The 20,577-nt window shown below is 40.3% G+C and overlaps 1 protein-coding gene across 3 annotated transcripts in view; it reads right to left on the reverse strand.

Moving 5' to 3' along the window:
- Positions 1-6,708: 6,708 nt before the first annotated feature.
- LOC111871433 (telomerase-binding protein EST1A) overlaps positions 6,709-20,577 on the reverse strand; it is a 181,698-nt gene continuing 167,829 nt past the window's right edge. For 2 of the 3 annotated variants that reach the window (XM_033754255.1, XM_023864547.2), the window contains 3 exons: positions 12,960-13,174; positions 12,766-12,844; positions 6,709-10,411 (listed from right to left, as the gene is read on the reverse strand). In XM_033754255.1, coding sequence (XP_033610146.1) covers positions 10,281-10,411; positions 12,766-12,844; positions 12,960-13,174 — 425 coding nt within the window. In that variant the 3' untranslated portion in view covers positions 6,709-10,280. The remainder of the gene's footprint in view (positions 10,412-12,765; positions 12,845-12,959; positions 13,175-20,577) is intronic. The other variant, XR_002844022.2, reaches the window with a different exon arrangement.

Consider the following 20,577-nt stretch of genomic DNA (forward strand, 5'->3'; position numbering starts at 1 on the left):
AGACATAACGGTGCGCAGAGAGAGAGAGAGAGAGAGAGAGCGTTCGAAATTCGAATCAAAGGCACGCGTTTGTTGGGCGAAACTAAGACTGCCTCTCATTCTCTCTACGGGACCAAACAAACGCGACCTTTAATGGGGTAGACTTCCTGGCAGTATCACCACCAGCAATTATTCCCAACGTTCAATGGATTTTTATTCATATATAAATTGTTTGTTAGTGAACAGAGCAGATCCTCCCAGTACAGCAACAGGATGAAAAAACAGCGTTAAGTACAAGGTCATAGCTATTGTAGCACGTGGCTCCGTGGTGTAGGCAAAAGCAGATCCATTCCTTGTAAAATCAATCGCTTCAGTTCCCTACATTGCAACTTATGAATATTCACTTACTTTTTCCACAGATTATTTTAACTTCCACTTAAAATTAAAAATTACAGACATCTAAAAAATTCTACAAAAAATCAAGTAACAGTAAGTCTGAAAATGTCTTCAACTGAGATAATTTTATACTAACAAGGATTTTTTTACACCTATGAAATGATATTTGAATCATCTCTATCTTTGCAGTAACTATAGAAAAAGCAATTTATGTCTATTAGTGTAGAACAAATCTTTTCTATATATTTGTTCGTGTTATACTTATGCGCAACAGGAGTGACCAGAGTGGGTTGAACGGCTGTTGTACTGTGATGTGGAAAGCAAATAGAAAAACTACCATATTATCAATTTTCCTGGATAGTCTCTTTCCAAAAACAGAGATACCATGTATGCGACCGGAAGACGAAAAAGTCGTGAGAAGATGCTGGATGACCTTGGGGACAGAAGTGGATATTCTCATTTGAAGGAGAAAGCTCTAGATCGCATCAAGTGGAGGAACTGTTTTGGAAGAGACTGTGGACCTGTCGTCTTGATAGATTACAGGCGAATGAATGAATACATTATGCAACATGTAACAGCTACGTGGAAATTAGCTTTGATTTGACATTAAACCAGTAAAAGTCAACAATGTATTTCTCGCCAAAAAGTAATATTCTCCTTCCTCCTACACTCTGTACGAATTCAATGTTGTATCCTTCCTACGTAGTTAACATTTCTTTAACCCCGGAAATCACTTATATTGAGTTCTGACATCCTAACGTAGATCGAAAGATTCTTCTTCTTCTTCTGGAATTTGACTCCGTGTAGCATGGCAGTTATAAAACTTTCAAAAACATCTGTTCCCTCCACTTTTAGGTTAGAGGAGGCAAGCAGTACGTCTCCCGAAATGTTATCTGTATATCAGACTATACGGCTTCACCTCATAGACCACCATTTGCATTAGCCAATCGACAATAGTCCATTTCGGCTTGCATTATTTTACAAATGTAAGAACTATCAGTTGGAAGGGCGAATTCTCATCTTATATAAACGCCAAATCATGTTAACGAGGCAATTTCACTGCTACAGTCAGGGATGGAACTGGCTCTGCCAGACTCGGGGGACGCTCCAAATCAGTAGAAGAACGACCGGCACCGTTATAAAGGAAATTATTACTGTGTAAGGTAAAACTCTTCATGTGCTTAACAAATTAAGCACTGCGCCATGAAGGCGTATGGGGGGGGGTGCATGTATAGATTCACTTTTCCTTGACCTCGGCACTAGTTGGCAGAGTAGTCAGCTTCACGCCACTGCAGCTTTACCCCCGGTACCCATTGGATAAGAGGGTTGGGTGGGCCTCAGAGCCGGTCTGGATGACGTGAAGAACATTTTTGACCCCACCGAAACTCGAACTCCGACCCCTCGGTCGTCAAGCCCGTTGCCAATCACTATAACTACTACGCTATTCCGGCTGAGTTCTTACATGTATGGTTGTTTCGAAAAGTGAATAGCTTCATTCTGGGGGTAGGGTGACCTTGGAGCCAAACAGGTTACGTGTACCCGCGTCCATCTCCGATTAAAGTCCTTGCTTACGGTGTTTCACTTACCCATGTGCCGAGTCCTGGAGGGTTCCATTCTTCATGGCGCATTTTCCCTCACACGATGTATTTCGTAAATATAAAAACACGACACTAAAATCTTCCCTCACAAAAATGTAGACAAACTTACTCATCACTCACAAACTGTCACGTGACATCACTTGGGGTAAATGGAGGGAGTGCTATAAAGTAATGCGTACCGCGCAATCAGGTTGAAAGGAAGGGGAAGCCGGAACATGCTGAGTGTCGCACTCTATTATTTCAGATAAACTAAGCTACATAACAGCCGATCACGGTGGCCGCGTGATCAAGGCATGAAATGTCTTCTCCTGCTCGAACACTGGGATCGTGGGTTCGAATCCCACTAAGGTATGGATGTCTGCATTACTTAGCGGCCTTGCGACGAGCTGACCCCCCCCCCTACGTTCAAGAGCCATACCGAATGTTTTAGATAAAGAAACTGAAGTGAAATGAATCGTTACACGGATGCCCTATGTTCCTAGTGGGAGCAACAGGAATAAGAGGAAGAAGAAGAAAAAGCATCAACATAACTGGTACATACTTCTAAGCAGTTAACTATTTTCTTCAAATTTAACTTTTCAGATATTAAGCTTTTATTTAATACTTAACATGCCAAATGTCCCCGATAGAAACATACATATACAGCTTTTCCTTATTCTGAAAGTGCAACTGGCTGGAGGTTATGTAACGATACTGCTGAAATAGACTTTATTTTATTAAAGTAAATATTTCACAGGTGTAGGCTAGGACTCTGTAGAGAAGAGAAAAAACTGTTCCAAATGTTCATAATCGCATTCCAGTCCCACCAGCTGGTGTCCCGGCAGGGATTCGAACCAAGGACCTCCCTATGTAAGTCTAGAGTCTTACCGCTAAACCATTCTGCTGAATACTGGTGTTCTGATCAACTAAACTACCAATTAATGTTCTTTGATACAGGTTTCCCATATATCTGTTCCCAATACTGGTACATATGTTCCATATTATTCTTTGTTTTGTTCCTACTAAACACACATTCAAGGTCAATATTACTAAGTAATACAAACTAGGCTTATTTAACCCCCCCCCCNAAAGAAACATTCATATACAGCTTTTCTTTATTCTGAAAGTGCAACTGGCTGGAGGTTATTTAACGATACTGCTGAAATAGACTTTATTTTATTTCAGCAAATATTTCACAGGTGTAGGCTAGGACTCTGTAGAGAAGAGAAAAAACTGTTCCAAATGTTCATAATCGCATTCCAGTCCCACCAGCTGGTGTCCCGGCAGGGATTCGAACCAAGGACCTCCCTATGTAAGTCTAGAGTCTTACCGCTAAACCATTCTGCTGAATACTGGTGTTCTGATCAACTAAACTACCAATTAATGTTCTTTGATACAGGTTTCCCATATATCTGTTCCCAATACTGGTACATATGTTCCATATTATTCTTTGTTTTGTTCCTACTAAACACACATTCAAGGTCAATATTACTAAGTAATACAAACTAGGCTTATTTAACCCCCCCCCCCCACGTGAATGCCAAAGCAAGTAGAGCAATATGTCTGCAAAGTGCCTAATTTTACTGTTCTTTTTACGTGACTGTCCTTTTGAGAGGGATTTGACAGATGCGTGGAAAACAGCAGCGAGATAACAAATTGAACAAGGAAAGCCTTACATGTAACCTTAACTACTTCCACATTTCTGACAGTAACCTTCTGACCTAACATAAGAAACAGGCTTAATTTCTTTTCAGGTTAAAAGCAAGTGATTCATTAAGATTAAAGTCTCATGGGATGTGACACCCGTGTAGTCCGGTGGGCAGGTTTGTAGGAGCATGCAGCCTCCCTTTGAAGAGTACAATCTTAAATTCAATCACTGTGAGATCCCCACATATCAGTCACTCATTATCGTTTTCTTTCAACATATATCGTACTTGAATAAAAACCATGTATACCTCATAGCAAATCCCCTGCAGATACTAATCACTGATAAGGTATTGTGCCGTGTAAATCCACTATTAGACAACGGCCGCAACACACAGACGGACAACAATACAGCAGCAATGTTTTCTTTGTGTCTGTGCAGCTTTCTCAGGCGCAATTACGTCACACAACAGTGCTTAGAAATCATGTGACATGTTTTCTGTAGGTCCAGCCAGAGCGCCAATGGACTGGCTGAACAGTGACCACGCGGTGTTTTCCGTATGTCCGTGTCCGGCCGCGTCTATATAAGTGAGCGGAATAGTAAGCGGCCGGAGAAGGCGACCTGTGAAGATAACGTGTGATTTGAAGACTTTATGTGTGTGCAGTAGTATAGTATAGTGGGAGTGTGTACCTGTGTTATAAATCCGTTGCCAGGAAACTGATAGTGAAGACTAGTGGAAATACAGTGAGAAGATTAGCGTGGAGTGTAAATTGTGTAAATCAGAAATAGTTTAATAATTATCTGTAGTTATGACGTGTAGATTGTTAATAAATCCAGTTACTAATCCGAAACCCGTCTTTAGTCACTGTGATATGTGATAGTATTTATTTTAAAGTAACACTACCTTCATTCATCAGATAAAATAACATTCATGTAACAAAGGTAAAGTTGCCCCTGTTCCTAACTAATTAAGCACTACGCCATGAAGGCTTATGCGGAGTGGATGTACAGATCCGCATTTTCTTGACCTCGGCACTAGCTGGAGGTGAGAGGTCAGCTTCACGCCCCGGTCGCTTTTCCCCACGTACCCGTTTGATAGGAGGTTGAGTGGACCCCAGAGCCGGTCCGTATGACATGAAGAGAAAATTCTCGACCCTACGGGGACTCGAACTCCGACCCCTCGGTCAAGCCCGTAGCTAGTCGCTATGCCGACTACGTAACCCCGTCTCCTAAAATAACATCTATGTATTTATAAAAAAGGTAAGAAAAGTTGCTTACCATCTTATGCTTCTCTGCAACTCTTTCACGATTACTGAAGCTTCATTGGAATAAAAAAACATCTCGCAAAAAAAAAAAAGACGAATTATCTAATGAACACTTGATAACAGACAACAAGTAAATTCCACCTAAAACACTTCCGAGGGTATGTCATACTTTTCGCCAACTTTACAGACAAAAAGTCCTGTATGTTCAATGAAATCTGAGATGGTTCTCACTGTATACTGAAAATAAAAATTATTAATTTTCTAATGACGTAATGATCTGATATTGGTGCATGCTCAAAGAGGTTCTAGGCACCTAGTATTTGTATTATGCAGGTAACAATAAATTATAGGGTTGACATTATAATTAAAACATTTAAGGTAATTATATAAACGACTACCACTTCCAAAACCTTGTATCCATTAAAGGAAGTAACACAAGTAAAGCTAACAATTAGTAAGTACTACTCATCGAAAATTCATGGTGTTCATGGGACACAAAAGTTTACTTTCTTTCTATGAAACAAAATATCAGTTTCCATGAGTAAAAATGTGTTAAAATTAACTACAATATATTAATAACGACTCTACATAATAAGAGATATTTCGATTTAATAAAACTGCTTATTTGAAACCATTTTATTTATTTATTCATTTGTAGTTCATCTAATGATGATGTCAGTAGAATAAGTTATACAGCACTGAATGACTGGATAACCAGCGAATAAATTGGAAAGTATGTGGAGGGAAACTACTATTGCCTAATTTAAGTTGGTATTCTAAAGAAATTCTTTTAAAACAAAATTAAACAATATTCGTGATAACAGAACATGAAATGAATTTGAGATAGAGTAATTTTGACAAATGTATATAAAATTTTCCTTTCCTTAAAGGTGAAACATTTAAAAAGGAAAATAATATCAGAACTTGTTTGGAAGTGATATCAATGCACTTTATTAACAGAGATAGTATTCTTTTGGTGAAGTTCAAATTTAACTTCTTGGAATTATACAGCAAGAATTATATTATTTTGCAAATAAGCATGTGAAAACAAATATCGATTTCTTGACATCTCAAGGGAAACATTTTCAAATACAAACATAATCTGTTACCAAAAAGGAAAATATATATAAAACAGAAATGATGGGTTAATGAAATTATAAATAAAATAATATATACTTCATAATCAGATGTTAAAAATAAATACCATAAAACCGAAATAATTCAACACAAACTAAAGAAAGCCCCAATTTTAAAACCAAAATCAATACATTCATGCATTACATTAAACAACACCTGAGGAACCTACATGGTTTTACACACAACTTCAAAACACATAGAAAAAGGCATATTGAAACTCTCACTTTATGTCGCATGTACTTCTCTATTTTGTCATGTGCTGTGTTTGAGAAACTAAAAATATAAAAGGAATCCGAAGGGGTTACACTAATATAAATGTAAAAGCCTGTAAAATACATCATTCCAAAATTAACTGACATCCAAATTAGAATTAAGAATATTAGGAAGAATACAAAACCAAGTTAGCCTACAAAGAGAATTAAAAATTCCAAAAAAATACTATCCCTTAATTCCATTTGGCAGAATGATTAGCATACAGGCATTTCTAAAAAGTTCTCTAATTCAACACAGACATTATTTTTAAGTCTCAAATTAAATCTTTGAGCAGTAATTTTATTATTTAATTCATATCACTCTAATCTGATTAATTAATCATTAAAAACTTCACTTTGATTTCCTGAGACATCTCTGTTTATACACTAAAATAATCATTACAGCTTATTACACAATAATGATAATAATAATAATAATTAAAGAGCAAACTAAGGAGCAGAATTTTCACCTGGTAAACAGCAATTTAATATTGAAACAGGTACGCCAGAAAAAGGTAAGTACAGTAACGCACACAATGCCCCACACAATGAGAGGATAAGTACCGGTATTTCAACAGTGAGTAACATAGACAAACAAGTTCAATGTCAGCCTACCATTTCTGAAACCTCAGATGCCTTTCACCCAGGAAAATGAATGATTATCTCATAGGACATTAATTTCATCCCCCCCCACACACACCAAATTCCCACATTCCCTACGGCTACCAAAAAATTTTACAAATATAAGTACAGGTTTATTACAAATGAACTTCACACATTCAAACGTTTATTACAAATAAATTTCTCAGATAATCTCTCAAACCTTGCATGAAAATCAGCACAACTCCAACCCTGGCCACCAGGTGCTATGTACATTGTCACGTCACAACTTTCCACTGCTGAGTCGCCATTGCGCTGACATTAAAACATGATGCAGAACAAGTGGTGGCCAAGGATGGAGTTACAATGACTCCCGCAGAAAATATGAGATCTTTTACCTTTAATGGTGTTTCATGTAAGTTTCTTATTTCTTATACAACTGTCTGAAAATGTAAAGCTCATATATACTAATCCCATACTAACAAATTATCACAATAATTATCTGTGCCACTTTAAATATGCAAACAAATGCCACACACATTCAGAGAGCTTCACAAAGGAAAACAAACCGAATATGGTGTGCAAATAGAATTACAAAAGAACAGCAAATACTTTGTACACAACAGTGAACTTACTAAGTAATTTGATATCAGCAGAGTGAGAGTTTAAAAATCATAACATTCACAATATATCAGATGTTTAGAATAGTCAATCAATGCCTTCAGTATTTTTTCCTTCAGTCTCCTATCTTTTCAGTCAGGAAAGTTTACTGTTAATATGTGAAATATCTGTTGTTCTTCTGCCTTACCCTTTCTCTAGGAAATACTTATTTCCTTCTCAAATAATTTACATGTAATTACTTTACAAAGTGTTTTTGTTTTTAATATTTTAAAATTCATTAAGAATTACATATGTGTCTCAATGGGTAGATTAACACTGCGAAAGTAATAATACAATACACACTAACATACTGAACCAGAAAATTTTTGTTTTTCAAACTGCAACAAATCCACACATTAAATATTTATATACATATATTAACTCTAATTTTTATTGGTGGGAATGTGCTCTACCTAATTATTTTCACAACCAAATGCAGATAAATGTGAACAGGATTCATAAGAAATTATATACATACCAGTAACATGCAGACATTCTATCACTCATTCTCCGAGACACAGGCCATAAGCATTTATAGTAAAAAAGTAAAATCCAAGTATATATATGTGAGTTTTAAACTTGTATTCAATTTAATTCATTTCAATATATCAAATAGTATCAACAGCTGTCATTTTATAAAGTGCATTTTAAAATTGTAAGAGAGTTGTCAAAACTGTTAAATCTTAGAACTATTATGTCCACTGCTATGAAAGCAATGCAGTTACACACTCCCCTGAACACCCTCTTGGTATTATTTTAAAATACGTGAGGTTGCTTTAGGGTGATAGGGGTTTATCATGGCCCCTGAACCCTGCAATGAAAACTTGAATTATGAAGTTGATAGAAAGAGTGGAAGTTTGTTGGTACAAATATTTGGTTTGTTTCAAATGTTTATATTTATGTAGGCTGTGACCAATCAGATATGTAGCCTGAAAGAAAATAAAGAACTTTGCTTGATAACTTTTAACTGAAAGTGCCATTCTCATATGAATAATAAATGGCACAACTGCAAAATCATTTGGCTTACAGCATACTCCAATATCATCAATCTGGATCCATTACCACACTTTGTGAACTTAACTTCCAAAACAGAAGCAGCCTGAGAAAATTATCAGGGGCTACATTCCAATCCCTATTGGCATTAGTGCAGTTTATGGTTCAGATTATAGTCTTCTGGAATGGAACACTGTGTAGTTTGGTAGACAGGTGCAATGTTTGTGAGAAATACGCTGCTTCCAACTTCAAAACAAAACTACAATGAAGATTTAGGCAGCAGGTTACTCTCAAAATCTGGTATCTATCTACCAAAGTACACGGTGTTAATCGCAGAGGACTATAATCTTGTTATTCACTATTCCATGAACTGTAAATCTCATATAATTTATCGTTATTTTATGGCACATTTTCGAATCCCATAATTAAATGCTGGTTTCTTAGCTAGCAATCAATTGTCTATTTGGAACTTTTATATCATATACCTAGTGACACTAATAAAAATAAAGCACCCATGTGGAGACTTTGAAGACACTCACGTTATTCAAAACATTGCTGAACAGGCTGATCTATCTCATATAAGTGAAAAAATAATCTGGAAGAATGCAAAGAGGTCACATGCCACAACTGGCATTCTGTTGCCTACTGAGGGGATAACAAGATTTAAGATGATAGGATGATCAAAATGTCTATGGTGTTTCCAAGACCATCCTGGAGTTATAGCAACAGGCTTTTAATGACCTAATTCTATATTATTCCTGATGATGATGAATTACACACCAACAACATGGAATTCAGTTGTATACAAAACAACCAGCAGCAACATTGGACACTCCAACAAATGACGGAGTGGCCAATCTTGCTCCGGGAGTGGAGTCAGAAGATGATTGTGGCCTAAGCTGTGGTGTTAATGATGGTAATGACGAACTCTTGTCAATATGTCAAAATAGTTTATATAGATACTCTGGAAATGCATACCAAAGACAAGAGACAGTTTCTACTCATTCTGACATGTAACTGCCTCCTGTACACAAAACTGTAAGAGCATAACATAACAGTCATATTACTCACATGTTTTTAAGGTTACAATAGAGTATATATATGTCATACTGAAGGAAAAAATCATGTAAAACTATGAAACTAGTTTCGTAATGAGCAGCTATCTTTCAGGGTTTCTTTCCAAACTACAGTAGGCTGAAGGTTATATCAATCCATATACAATCATCAATGATATGAGAATGATCAATCACATGCAGTATAATAATAATAATAATAATTTAATGCTTCAGATTAAGAAATAAGAACTTGTTCAACAGTCACTGTTAAAATTACTATTATTATTTGGCATAGGAATGTAAAAATTCCAAGTAGGCATGACAAATGAAAGATTGGAAACGTCTTATCTATATAGCCATAACCTTATTTCTGTATTTCAAAAACTGGCCAAAAGTATGAAAATGTGTTACTGACAGTCACCATTGTATAATGAATTCAAAGACTTTTAACTGAAACCTCCTCTTCTACAGCAAAACAGTACGGATTCATAACCCTCCATCCGTCAGAAGATATCCTGATGAGTGCATCCAAGATATTTACATGAGTGTTGCTTCGCCCTATCCTAGCTGGGGCTGTTTCCTCGCTTGGCATGATGCAGGTTGACAGAAGGACCTACCTGAGTCCAATTCGTGCGAGTTGCCTCCCTCTACACACTCGCATGTCTTTTATTCTCTGCATGTAAGTTGCTGGGGTGTTGACAGGGTCACAAGAGCCGGGGGGTTCAGCCCAGACCCGCCCAATGCATGAAATCGGGCACCTCACGTACAGGAACATGTCTTGCCAGTGCTTTCACACGCAGGTTACGATCTTCAGTCAGAAGTACCACTTCTCGATACAGGCGACGTGGCTCACCTACATTCAACATGACTAGCTCACCTATTGCACATATCCAATTTTGGAAACAACATATCATAGGTAAAAGGTAAAGTTGTCCCGAAAACAAACTTTGTGGTTTTAGTCAGCGAGCAAACTATACCAACCAAACTACTGCGCTTGTCGGCGAAGTTAGTGCCAACTTTAGCGGATAGAGGGTGTCATGTGGTCAGTGCAACGAATCCCCAAGGCTGTTAATTTAGGTTTTCTAGACCGGAGCCGCTATTTTCTTGGAATAGCTCCTCAATTAACCTCATGAGGCTGAGTGGACCCTGTTCCAGACCCACTATTTCTAAAAAATCTGGAAGGGCCGGGAATCGAACCCGGGACCTCTGGATATGTAGCCACGAACTCTGATCACTAGACCACAGTTGTCAAAGTTGTCCCCGTGCTTAACTAATTAAGCACTATGCCATGAAGACGCATGGGGGAGTGGATGTATAGATCCACATTTTCTTGACCTCGACACTAGCTGGAGGTGAGTGGTCAGCTTCACGTGCCGGCCTCTTTACCCCCATGGAAAGAGCCCCCGGTACCCATTGGATAGGAGGTTGGATGGACCCCAGAGCCGATCTGGACGACGTGGAGAACAGAACATTCTTGACCCTACCAGGACTTGAACTCTGACCCCTCGTCCAGCTCGTAGCCAGTCACTATACGGACTGCGCTATCCCGGCCTCACATATTATGGATTATGCATTAAAAAAACATGCATGAGTTGTTGGAAAAGATGCCATTACACCAGTGATGCCAATAAAATAAATCACAGTAAGAAAGTTTTCACTTTAGTGTGTACACTTCTACAATTCTCACAATGAAAGAAGTGTTCTGAAATTTTCATTCAAGTTTTTTCATTCTTTGCTGCATTTAATACAGCAGAGTACAGTATAATGAAATGTTGCTTGGTAGGCATAATGTACTAAAACAGTATTTCCCAACTTGTGGAATACAATCCATTAGTGGGACTTGTTCTTGGTGTCATTCTTAAGGAGGTGGAGGGGGAGGACATAAAATTGTTCTGTTTTAGTAACTACAAATCATGCGATTAAAAGCCAAAAAAGACTTAACTGTAGATAATGAAACACAGACGTTAAAATTCTAATTTCTAGTGAAACAAATGCATTCCAGGTTTCACCTTCTTTCTTATACAAAAATTACAATCACTGGTCCTACAAAGCTCATATTAGATATTAAATTCAGGGGCTGTAATGCCATGTAGTTAGGAGTAAAGCTATCCCCATACCAGGCTGTGAAGGCCCATAGGGTTGTGAGACGTTGAGGGTCCCACATCCTGATATGTCGAAGAACCATATCACTTCCACCTTCAGGGTTGCAGAGTAAGACAAGCAAGAAACCAGCAAGTGGCAGAAGGCAAGAAATGTATCTTGTGTATGTGGTAAGGAACTTTAGGGTTTCATAAAACTCCGTGGCCTTTAGTCCGCAAGTGAACTATACCGACCGAGCGACCGCTGCTTGTCGGCGAAGTTAGTGCAAATTTTTGAGGACAGAGGGTATCGCGTGGTCTGTGCAACGGTTCCTCAGGGACGTTAATCTCGGTTTTCTAGACCAGTACCGCTACTTTTTCATTCAAGGAGCTACTCAATCATCCTCACGAGGCTGAGTGGATCCCGTTCCAGACCCGCTATTTCTCAGAAAATCTGGTAGCGCCGGGAATCGAACCCGGATCTCTGGATCTGTAGGCAGGAACTCTGACCACTAGACCACATAGGTGGTCTTTGGGTTTCATAACAGGCATGAAATTTCTTGCTGGGTTAAACTACTATATTTTTATCCTCTGAACAAGGACTCTGCTCCATGAAAATATTCAGTGAAGTTAGTTTATACAACAGCAAACCGAAAATTTGCTATAGTACAGCTACAGTTAAAATACCAAAATAGATTAACCTGGTCTTTCCTTTTCAAAATGGATGAGCACCTATAACAAGAAATGTCTTCATTAAAGATTAATGTAATCTGGAATATAAACCCTGAAAATGGAAATTTCCTCTGAAATGTCAGTATCAATCAAGGTACAATATTCTGGGTTACAACACTGTGCATTTCTGTAGAGGACCACCAAAGGTTTAGAAGAACACAGTGCCTCCGTACTCAAGTTAAATGAAATTCCAAGCAAGAAGCCATTAGTAAGCAGATCTTGTTGCTGGCTCCTTCTTGCTTGGTTTATCCATCGACCCTGAAGATGGAAACAACATATTCCTCCGAAATATAGGTATTTCTCATATAATTTAAACCCAGAACACCATCTTCTGAGACGCCATTGTAAGAATCTCAAATTCCACATTAAATAACTAGTTAAAATTTACTCAAGTTACCTGGTTTGCATTCATCCTTTCCTGAAGATCGACAAAGGCTCAGGCTTGTAGTAAGGATTTTGTCATCATTCCTTTCATCCTGCAAATAATATTCTGAATGCAGTCCCAAATCTGTAGTATCCATGACATGAACCAACACACTTCCAGCTTGGGAACCAATATATATCTATTAGCTTTGATCACAATAAGATTACCTGCTCTGTATCCTCTTCCATTGCAAAGGCAGATGTGCGGACTACTGTACCACGGGTAGTGACACACCGCACACCAGGACTACGAGATCTGAGGAAGACCAGAGCCATTTTTGCAGCTTCGGCAACCTTGGCAGCATGTTCTGGTTCCACACAAGGTACAGGCATGTAATCTCTGTCTTTACCTCCACGAGCCAGCCCTTCCAGTTCTTTCAGAACTAGAACCAAAAGCATGGTCTTGATAACCACAAACAGAAGAAGATGGGAAAACATATGTAATCCCTGCAGAATACGGTCTTACGGGATGAACTGCCATGTAGTCAAGAAAAAAATCTGTTGTGGAGAAACACATTGCCTCAATCTTGCAAAGACAAAGTGAAAGTGAAGCAAGAAACAACCAAGAGGCAGGTGACAAGACGTCAGGCTTTCTCCAGACTACATGGTGCTACAAACCAGAAGACTGTACCTTTCATAGTCAATGCTGTGAGGATCTCAAATCCAAACTGTAATTTCTGAGGGTTATGATGATAAATGTATAACTTAGTATTACTTATCTACCAAACACTTGCCACAAATCCTGAACACAGTGTTTTCGAAGCTGGGTCTACTTCCATCCTCAGGTGGGGGGCACTTACTCAGTCAGGTCCAATAGAAACAATTCCGTTTAGAGGACTACGTCTAGCGAGTGGAATTACATCTTCCTAAAGGACCCAAGAAATCAGGCCCAGTTGTCAAAACACCATGTTATGGTTCTCTAACTATTGGATGATGGACAAGGTCCAGGAAGCTAATAGTACTAAGTGTTCCTCATGTAATTAACAATGTGATGTACTAGGGCTATTAAGAAAGTAACCTCATTGAGCTGTTAACAAAATAAGCAACGAGGAAAAGATTTATTATATACAAATAATAATTATATACTCAAGCTATTCTCAACATAGTCAGGCACTTGTCAAATAAATTTGCCATCTGTAAGCTCAGCCGCATTTTGACACCTTCCATCAACTCCTCATTACTGTTAATGCGCTGTGATTTCACCCAGTTCTTCAGGTACGTAAACAGGTAGTAGTCGTTCGAAGCAAGATTAGAACTGTAAGGAGTGTGTATCAAACAACTCCCAGCTGAAATACTCCAGCAGTACTCCTCAAATCTAACATATTCTTTTTCAGGTTTCCCAATAAAAATGTTGTACCACGTGCCCCACCTACCTCATCCTCCTTGATTTTATCGCCCTAGTAACATCTGTTGCTGATCACATTGGCCGGACGGTCTGAGGCATGAACTGTCTTCACTCGCTCGAACACTGGGATCGTGGGTTAGAATCCCACTCAAGGCATGGATGTCTGTGTGCGTTTATTGTGTATTTGTGTTGTTCTGTGTGTAGGTAGCGGCCTTGTGACAGGCTGATCCAAACTGTCTTCGCTCGCTCGAACACTGGGATCGTGGGTTAGAACCCCACTCAAGGCACAGATGTCTGTGTGCGTTTACTCTGTGTCGTTCTGTGTGCAGCCAGAGGGCTTGTGACGGGTTGATCCTCCGTCCAAGGAGTCCTACAGACTGTGCATAGATTTAAAACTGAAAAAGCGGCCAAGGTCCAACAAATGGGTGCAGACATATACATAGACAGACAGACAGACAGACAGGTGGTAACATCTGTTTACGAGTAAAAATTGCAGTGCTCTTGGATGTAAATATTCTTCACCCTCCTCCAACTTCTTCCCTCTTATGTCCAGTGAGGAATCAAACATTGTCTATGTCATTCCCTTACGGTGATAGGCCAAGTTCCATACACGCGTAAGGCACGAGTAAAATAATAGTTCTTTTCTTTCAAAGACAGCAGGCGAGAAGATAAACGGTTATGAACTGAGTGATATGTTGACGCTGATCATTCTGAGCCCTTATTTATTTTGATGATTATAGATGACCATGAAATTTATTTTAATTAATTCTCGGTAATTTTTATTTCAAAAGTCTTATGTTTCGATATTACTGGAAATGTATCGTGATCTATAATATCGTATTTCATCGTCTGGGACGTGCAATACGGTGTTTACGTTGAAAATTTCTAGATTCTGGCAGAAACAAGAAGTCCGGAGTTATGACATTTACGATCAGTCATAAATTTAGCTCGGGTACAGGGAACCGGACGCGCCTAAAAGGACAGGTCAGAGCTTGTTACAATTGCCTGTGAATGAGGGCCAGTATGATTGGGTTGCCTCGTTCAAGCTTCCTACGGAAGATGGGATGAAAAAATATATGTCAACACCATCTTTCGAATTCCCGGCGTGGGGGTGCAAGCCATTCCACAAAGGGGAGACTTTCACAATATTCCGAACTGAACGGACGTGACCCTTGCACGCTCCGGGACATAGCTAGCCGATAGTGTAACGCTGTAACTTAAAGCTAAGAATACATTAATTTAACAGTGTGGTGAATTAGCAGGTGAATAAACGTCAATTGGCTCAACTCTCAGAAAAACGCTTTCTTATGCATCGCTACCCTGAGACACATGCAAACCGACCCGTACCTATACCGATCTTCCGTAGTTTGATCTGTGAGAACAACTTGCAGTGGCCATCATACACTGTCCTAAGGTAGAAACAGGTGTAGCAGGGATAGCACCATTCCGACTGCGCCGATACAAGCAAAGGCGGGTTGGAAAAGAGCGGTGTTAATGTGGATTTAAATCCAAAAGTATTTTATTCGTATACAATTATAAAACAACAGACATTTACGAGGCAAATGTAGACAAAAAGGAAACACAAGTGACATGTGACCGCCATGTGGCTGAAGTGAGATGAAATTCACTTCCTACAATTTTACGAAGGGATGGCAGTATTGGCGCCATAGCGGGGAGCGGAGAGCGGAGAGACAGTGCTCTTCCTGCAATAGCAACAACGCCAGGAGCAAGTGTCAATGTCCTCAGAACCTGCTGCTGCTCTTACTGAATATTTGTTCCGTATGTCAGGTATCCTGTACGATCAATCTATAGTAGTTCAAACCATCTGTGACAATCATCCTCTCCAGCTTAATGTTTGAAGGCAGACTGCTGCAATCAAATCACTTAATGTCGTAAATAACCATAGATGTTGTCCGACTGGCATTTATTTAACCGTAACAACAAAGATACATGAGCTCTGGTGACAGTAAACGTAAACTGGCATTTCAGGAGCGTAGTATCCAGCAAGCTAAACTGAATCCGAAATAAGGCCAAATTCAATCACTGAAATAATGCCTTATTTTTATATAATAGTGAAGGCCTGGGACGCAGCACCACGTAGAAAGAAATGGACATGAATCCTGACATAAGGTCCTTATCGCCGTTCGGAGAACAGCAGCTTCATACAGCCCAAGAAAAGCATATACAAAGAGGACGGCCTTTCAGCCTCAAACACCGACATCGAAAATTAACAAACTGCAAGTTCCTGTTACTTTATATCATGTGAGACCTAAAATAAAAATATCTTTTAAAATTCTCCTCTAACGAGTTCCCGTTTAGATTATATTTTGTCCGAAGCCGCAATAGTTTAGTCGGTATAGCGACGGCTACGGGCTGGACGGCCGTGGTTCGATTCCCAGCAGGAGCAAGAGATGTTTCTCTGCACCACAGCGCCCAGACCGGCTCTGGGGCCCGCCCAGCCTCCTACATAGCGTACTGGGAGGGAGGGGGGTTCTTTCCCCGGAGTTAAAGCGGCCGAGGTGTGAAGCTAACCACTTACGTCCATCTAATGCCGAGCTCGAGAATGGTGGAGCTATACCTTCACTCTCCCGTATGTCTTCATGGGCTGGTGCAGAAACAACTTCAGTATTGTTACTATTGTGGAGTTGTACTTTTCTAAAGAACGCAATAACATGAACAGAACTTGTATTGATGGGTGCGATCTTCTGGACTGTAATATCGTATAGTTCGTTAAGAACCGGACGCTTCGGAGGAACATATAGCATCTTCAGGGATGAAAAGGAAGAAAATGAATTACCAGGCGATACAACTCAAAATAGTTACTGCAATGAGAGCCCCAAGCACAACACAGATTTTATTAATGGCCGTATGTCTTGATGTCACACTTTTTAAAAGAAGCGTCAGAGCACCACGTGGGGTACTCAAAAAGGGACCTGGAGGGGGAGGGGCCTCCTGGACCTGCCTCAACTACAGCTTCGATAAGCAGATGCGGCCATCAAGGTTGAGATCTTGCAGGGCATCCAGGGCGCAAAACTTTAGTTGAGAAGAGAATCTAAACATCGATGGAAGGACAACGTTAAGATGTACCTTGAAGAAGCCGGACATAATATTGTGGATTGGATTAATCAGGCTTGGAACAAGATGCGGTAATATGCTCTTGTGCACACGTCAACGAACCTTCGGGTCCCATACAAATCAGGAAATTCCCAACTAGATATGAAACTGGTAGCATCTCAGTGAGCGGATTAGTGGCAAAACGTCACGCTGTTCATGGTGAAGTCTGTCTCAGCTAGGTCAACACTTGCCTCGCACGGGCGCCGGCAGGAGAGCTGGGGTTTGGGGGAGTTGGCACCTGTCCACCTCCTGGAGGTTTTGAAGAAATCAAAATTGAAGAAGGAAGGATATACACCAAACACTAATACCGTACTGAAAATTAACCTTTTAATTTTATACCCTGAACACCACAGTTTTTAACAGCTACCTCAACAAATCGCCGAGCCAGGATAGCGTAGTTGGTACAGCGACTGGCTATGGACCAGGCGACCAAGGGACCGGAGTTCAGGTCCCGGTAGGGTGAAGAATTTTCTCTTCTCCACGTCGTCCAGACCGGCTCTGGGGTCCACCCCGTCTCCTATCCAATGAGTACCTGGGGCTCTTTCCCCGGGGGTAATTCAGTCAGGGCGTGAAGTTAACCACTCACCTCCAACCAGTGCCGAGGTCAAGAAGATGTGGATCTATACATCCACTCCCCCATACGCCTTCATGACGTGGTGCTTACTTAGTCAAGCACAGGGACAACTTTACCTTTTTTTTTACCTTTCACTTACACAAAATCTGCCTTACATATATACGTGTACAAATATTTTTAAAACGTTTAAACGTAAGTTCGTAAACAAATTTTCTGGCGCCCCAACCTAGAAAAATTCTAGAGGCGCCCATATTACTTAGACATACCTTAACGTCATCTTCAGAACGTGTGGGTAAGTACATTTTAAGTACAGTGCTTACAGTGATCTTACATTTGCAAAGTTCATATGTATTCTAGGCCGGATGACTCAAACCTGCTTAGCGTTATGTTCACGTCAATAATGCGTCTACCTCAGTCTTTCATACAGACCACGAGCGTACGTATAACCTATCAATATTTAACAGTGAAAATTACTGACAAAATTACACATGTAAGATTTGAGGCTTTCACGGCGGTGACTATGAAGAAAGCAGTCTTCTGGGATTTGGCACCGTGTATATGTGGTGTTAACCGACGTTTCGGAGGAACGTATCGCCTCCATCTTCAGGGTAGAAGAAAAAATATATAAGAATCTGCAAGCAAAGAGACCGTGAGAACCGGTAAAAGCAGATGGAGACGATACGTTCCTCCGAAACGTCGGTTAACACCACATACACACGGTGCCAAATCCCAGAAGACTGCTTTCTTCATAGTCACCGCCGTGAAAGCCTCAAATCTTACANTACTCAGTCATAGTAGTCTGTGTCCCAACCGAGATTTCAACCGGGCGTCTCCTGAATAGAAGTCTCAAGTTTTGTCGCTTGAGCCAGCAATCTCGCGGACTGGCCTGTGCTTTTGGGAAGCTCAAGTCATAATTTATTTCAAGATGAATGCGACGAAGATATTATATTTTTCATCGGCTCTACAGCCCCCTTGGGCCCTGGCCTCTGATTTTTAGTTTCATTATCATATTACAGACGGTAGGACCCCTTGGACGAGTGATCAGCCCGTAGCAAGCAGACGCTTTTAGCGGTTCTCACGGTCTCTTCGCTTGCAGAATTCTTATATTTTTTCTTCTACCCTGAAGATGGAGGCAATACGTTCCTCCGAAACCTCGGTTAACACCACATATACACGGTGCCAAATACCAGAAGACTGCTTTCTTCAAAATTACACATGATCATCAGAGGGTATTTAAGATGCCCAAACGAGTGACGGCGTAGGGGAAAGAAAAAACATTTCAACACGGAACGCTTCATCATTCCATATAACGGTGAAATGAAAGCTATGAAATTACGGAATTCCGAGTTACTATATTGTAACACTGTCGAGAGTTTAGTGCTGCATGAACGTAAACTTGAGGCACGCGGTAGCGTAGTTGGTTGACGCACTATTCTACAAGCCGGAAGGTCCAAGGGTTCGATTCCGATGAGGTCATTAGATTTTTTGCGATTTACCTATTCCTTCCAGCCGCACTATGACCCTGGGGTCGACTCGGCCTCTAACAAAAATGAATACCAGGAATCTTCCCGGGGGTAACAGCGGCCGGCAGTTAAGGCTGACAACGTTACTACCATCTGAGCCGATTGTCCAGAAAATGTGGGACCCTCAACATCTCACAACCCTATTGGCCTTCGCGGCCTGTTACAGGGATAGCTTTACCTTACTTTTGCACATGTCACGAAAGTGATGTAATGCTGCACTTACTTCGGAGAAAATACAGGATAAAGTGTACTGTCCCTTACGCTATTTAGTCGAGTTGAAGTCCACTGGCGTTTGAAAGAAACGTACAGCCTCTATCTTCAGGGTCGAAGATTAAGCCAAGCTAGATACCAATAGGAAGAAAGCATTTGCAAACACTTTAAATGGATTTCCTTACACTCTTTTACGTGTATATTTATATACGTTTGTTAGTTTCTTGTTCGGAGTACTCTTCGACCCTGCAGAAGCTGTACAATCCTCCCAAATATTGATGGACTTTAACAGACTGCACAACATTACTCTCAGAACACTGAATTCTTCGCAGTCACCAGCTAGGAGGACCTCAAATCCAACGAAGTATATGATTTGTGCCACAATTCATGAATAAGAAAATATCCATTGCAGAGACGGTGATGTTCAGCATCTGCTCTTAATTAAAGGTCAGTTTTTGCAGACACACGCGCAACATTCCCTCTCAGTCGGCAGCAGGTAAGTGCGCAAACCATGGTGTCTTCTGACCAGCAATTTGGCTGGCATGAGCAACCCGGGGGGAGACCGGGATTTTCAACAAAGCTCCCCAATAATAACAAAAAAAAAAACCCCGTAGTTTACTCTTTAATTCAAATTGACTATACACTAAAGCAATAAACGTGTGTGCGAAACTGAGCCTCGTGCGCGGGAGTGCGACAGCCGCTGCGCGGCAGCGCGTGCACTCAGCTTGAAAGGGAACATTGCATATAGGACAGACGTACTTTGGCTCACACATAACGTACACTGCGCACGCATACATATGAAAACGGGTCAGACGCCAAAACATATTAAAGAATATTTCTTACCTCAAAAGTAATCTCCAAAACTGTTAATACATTTATCCCACTGGGAGATAAGAGTCAATTCCATCCCTGACAAAGCTTGTGGGCTGTCTACGGAACCACATCTGTACCCAGCCACACACGTCTTCGTCCGATGCAAACCGATGCCCACGAATGTCTCTCTTCAGGTCTCCAAAAATG

Source organism: Cryptotermes secundus, unplaced genomic scaffold, assembly GCF_002891405.2.
Source record: "Cryptotermes secundus unplaced genomic scaffold, Csec_1.0 scaffold323, whole genome shotgun sequence".
In the NCBI taxonomy this organism is placed as follows: domain Eukaryota; kingdom Metazoa; phylum Arthropoda; class Insecta; order Blattodea; family Kalotermitidae; genus Cryptotermes; species Cryptotermes secundus.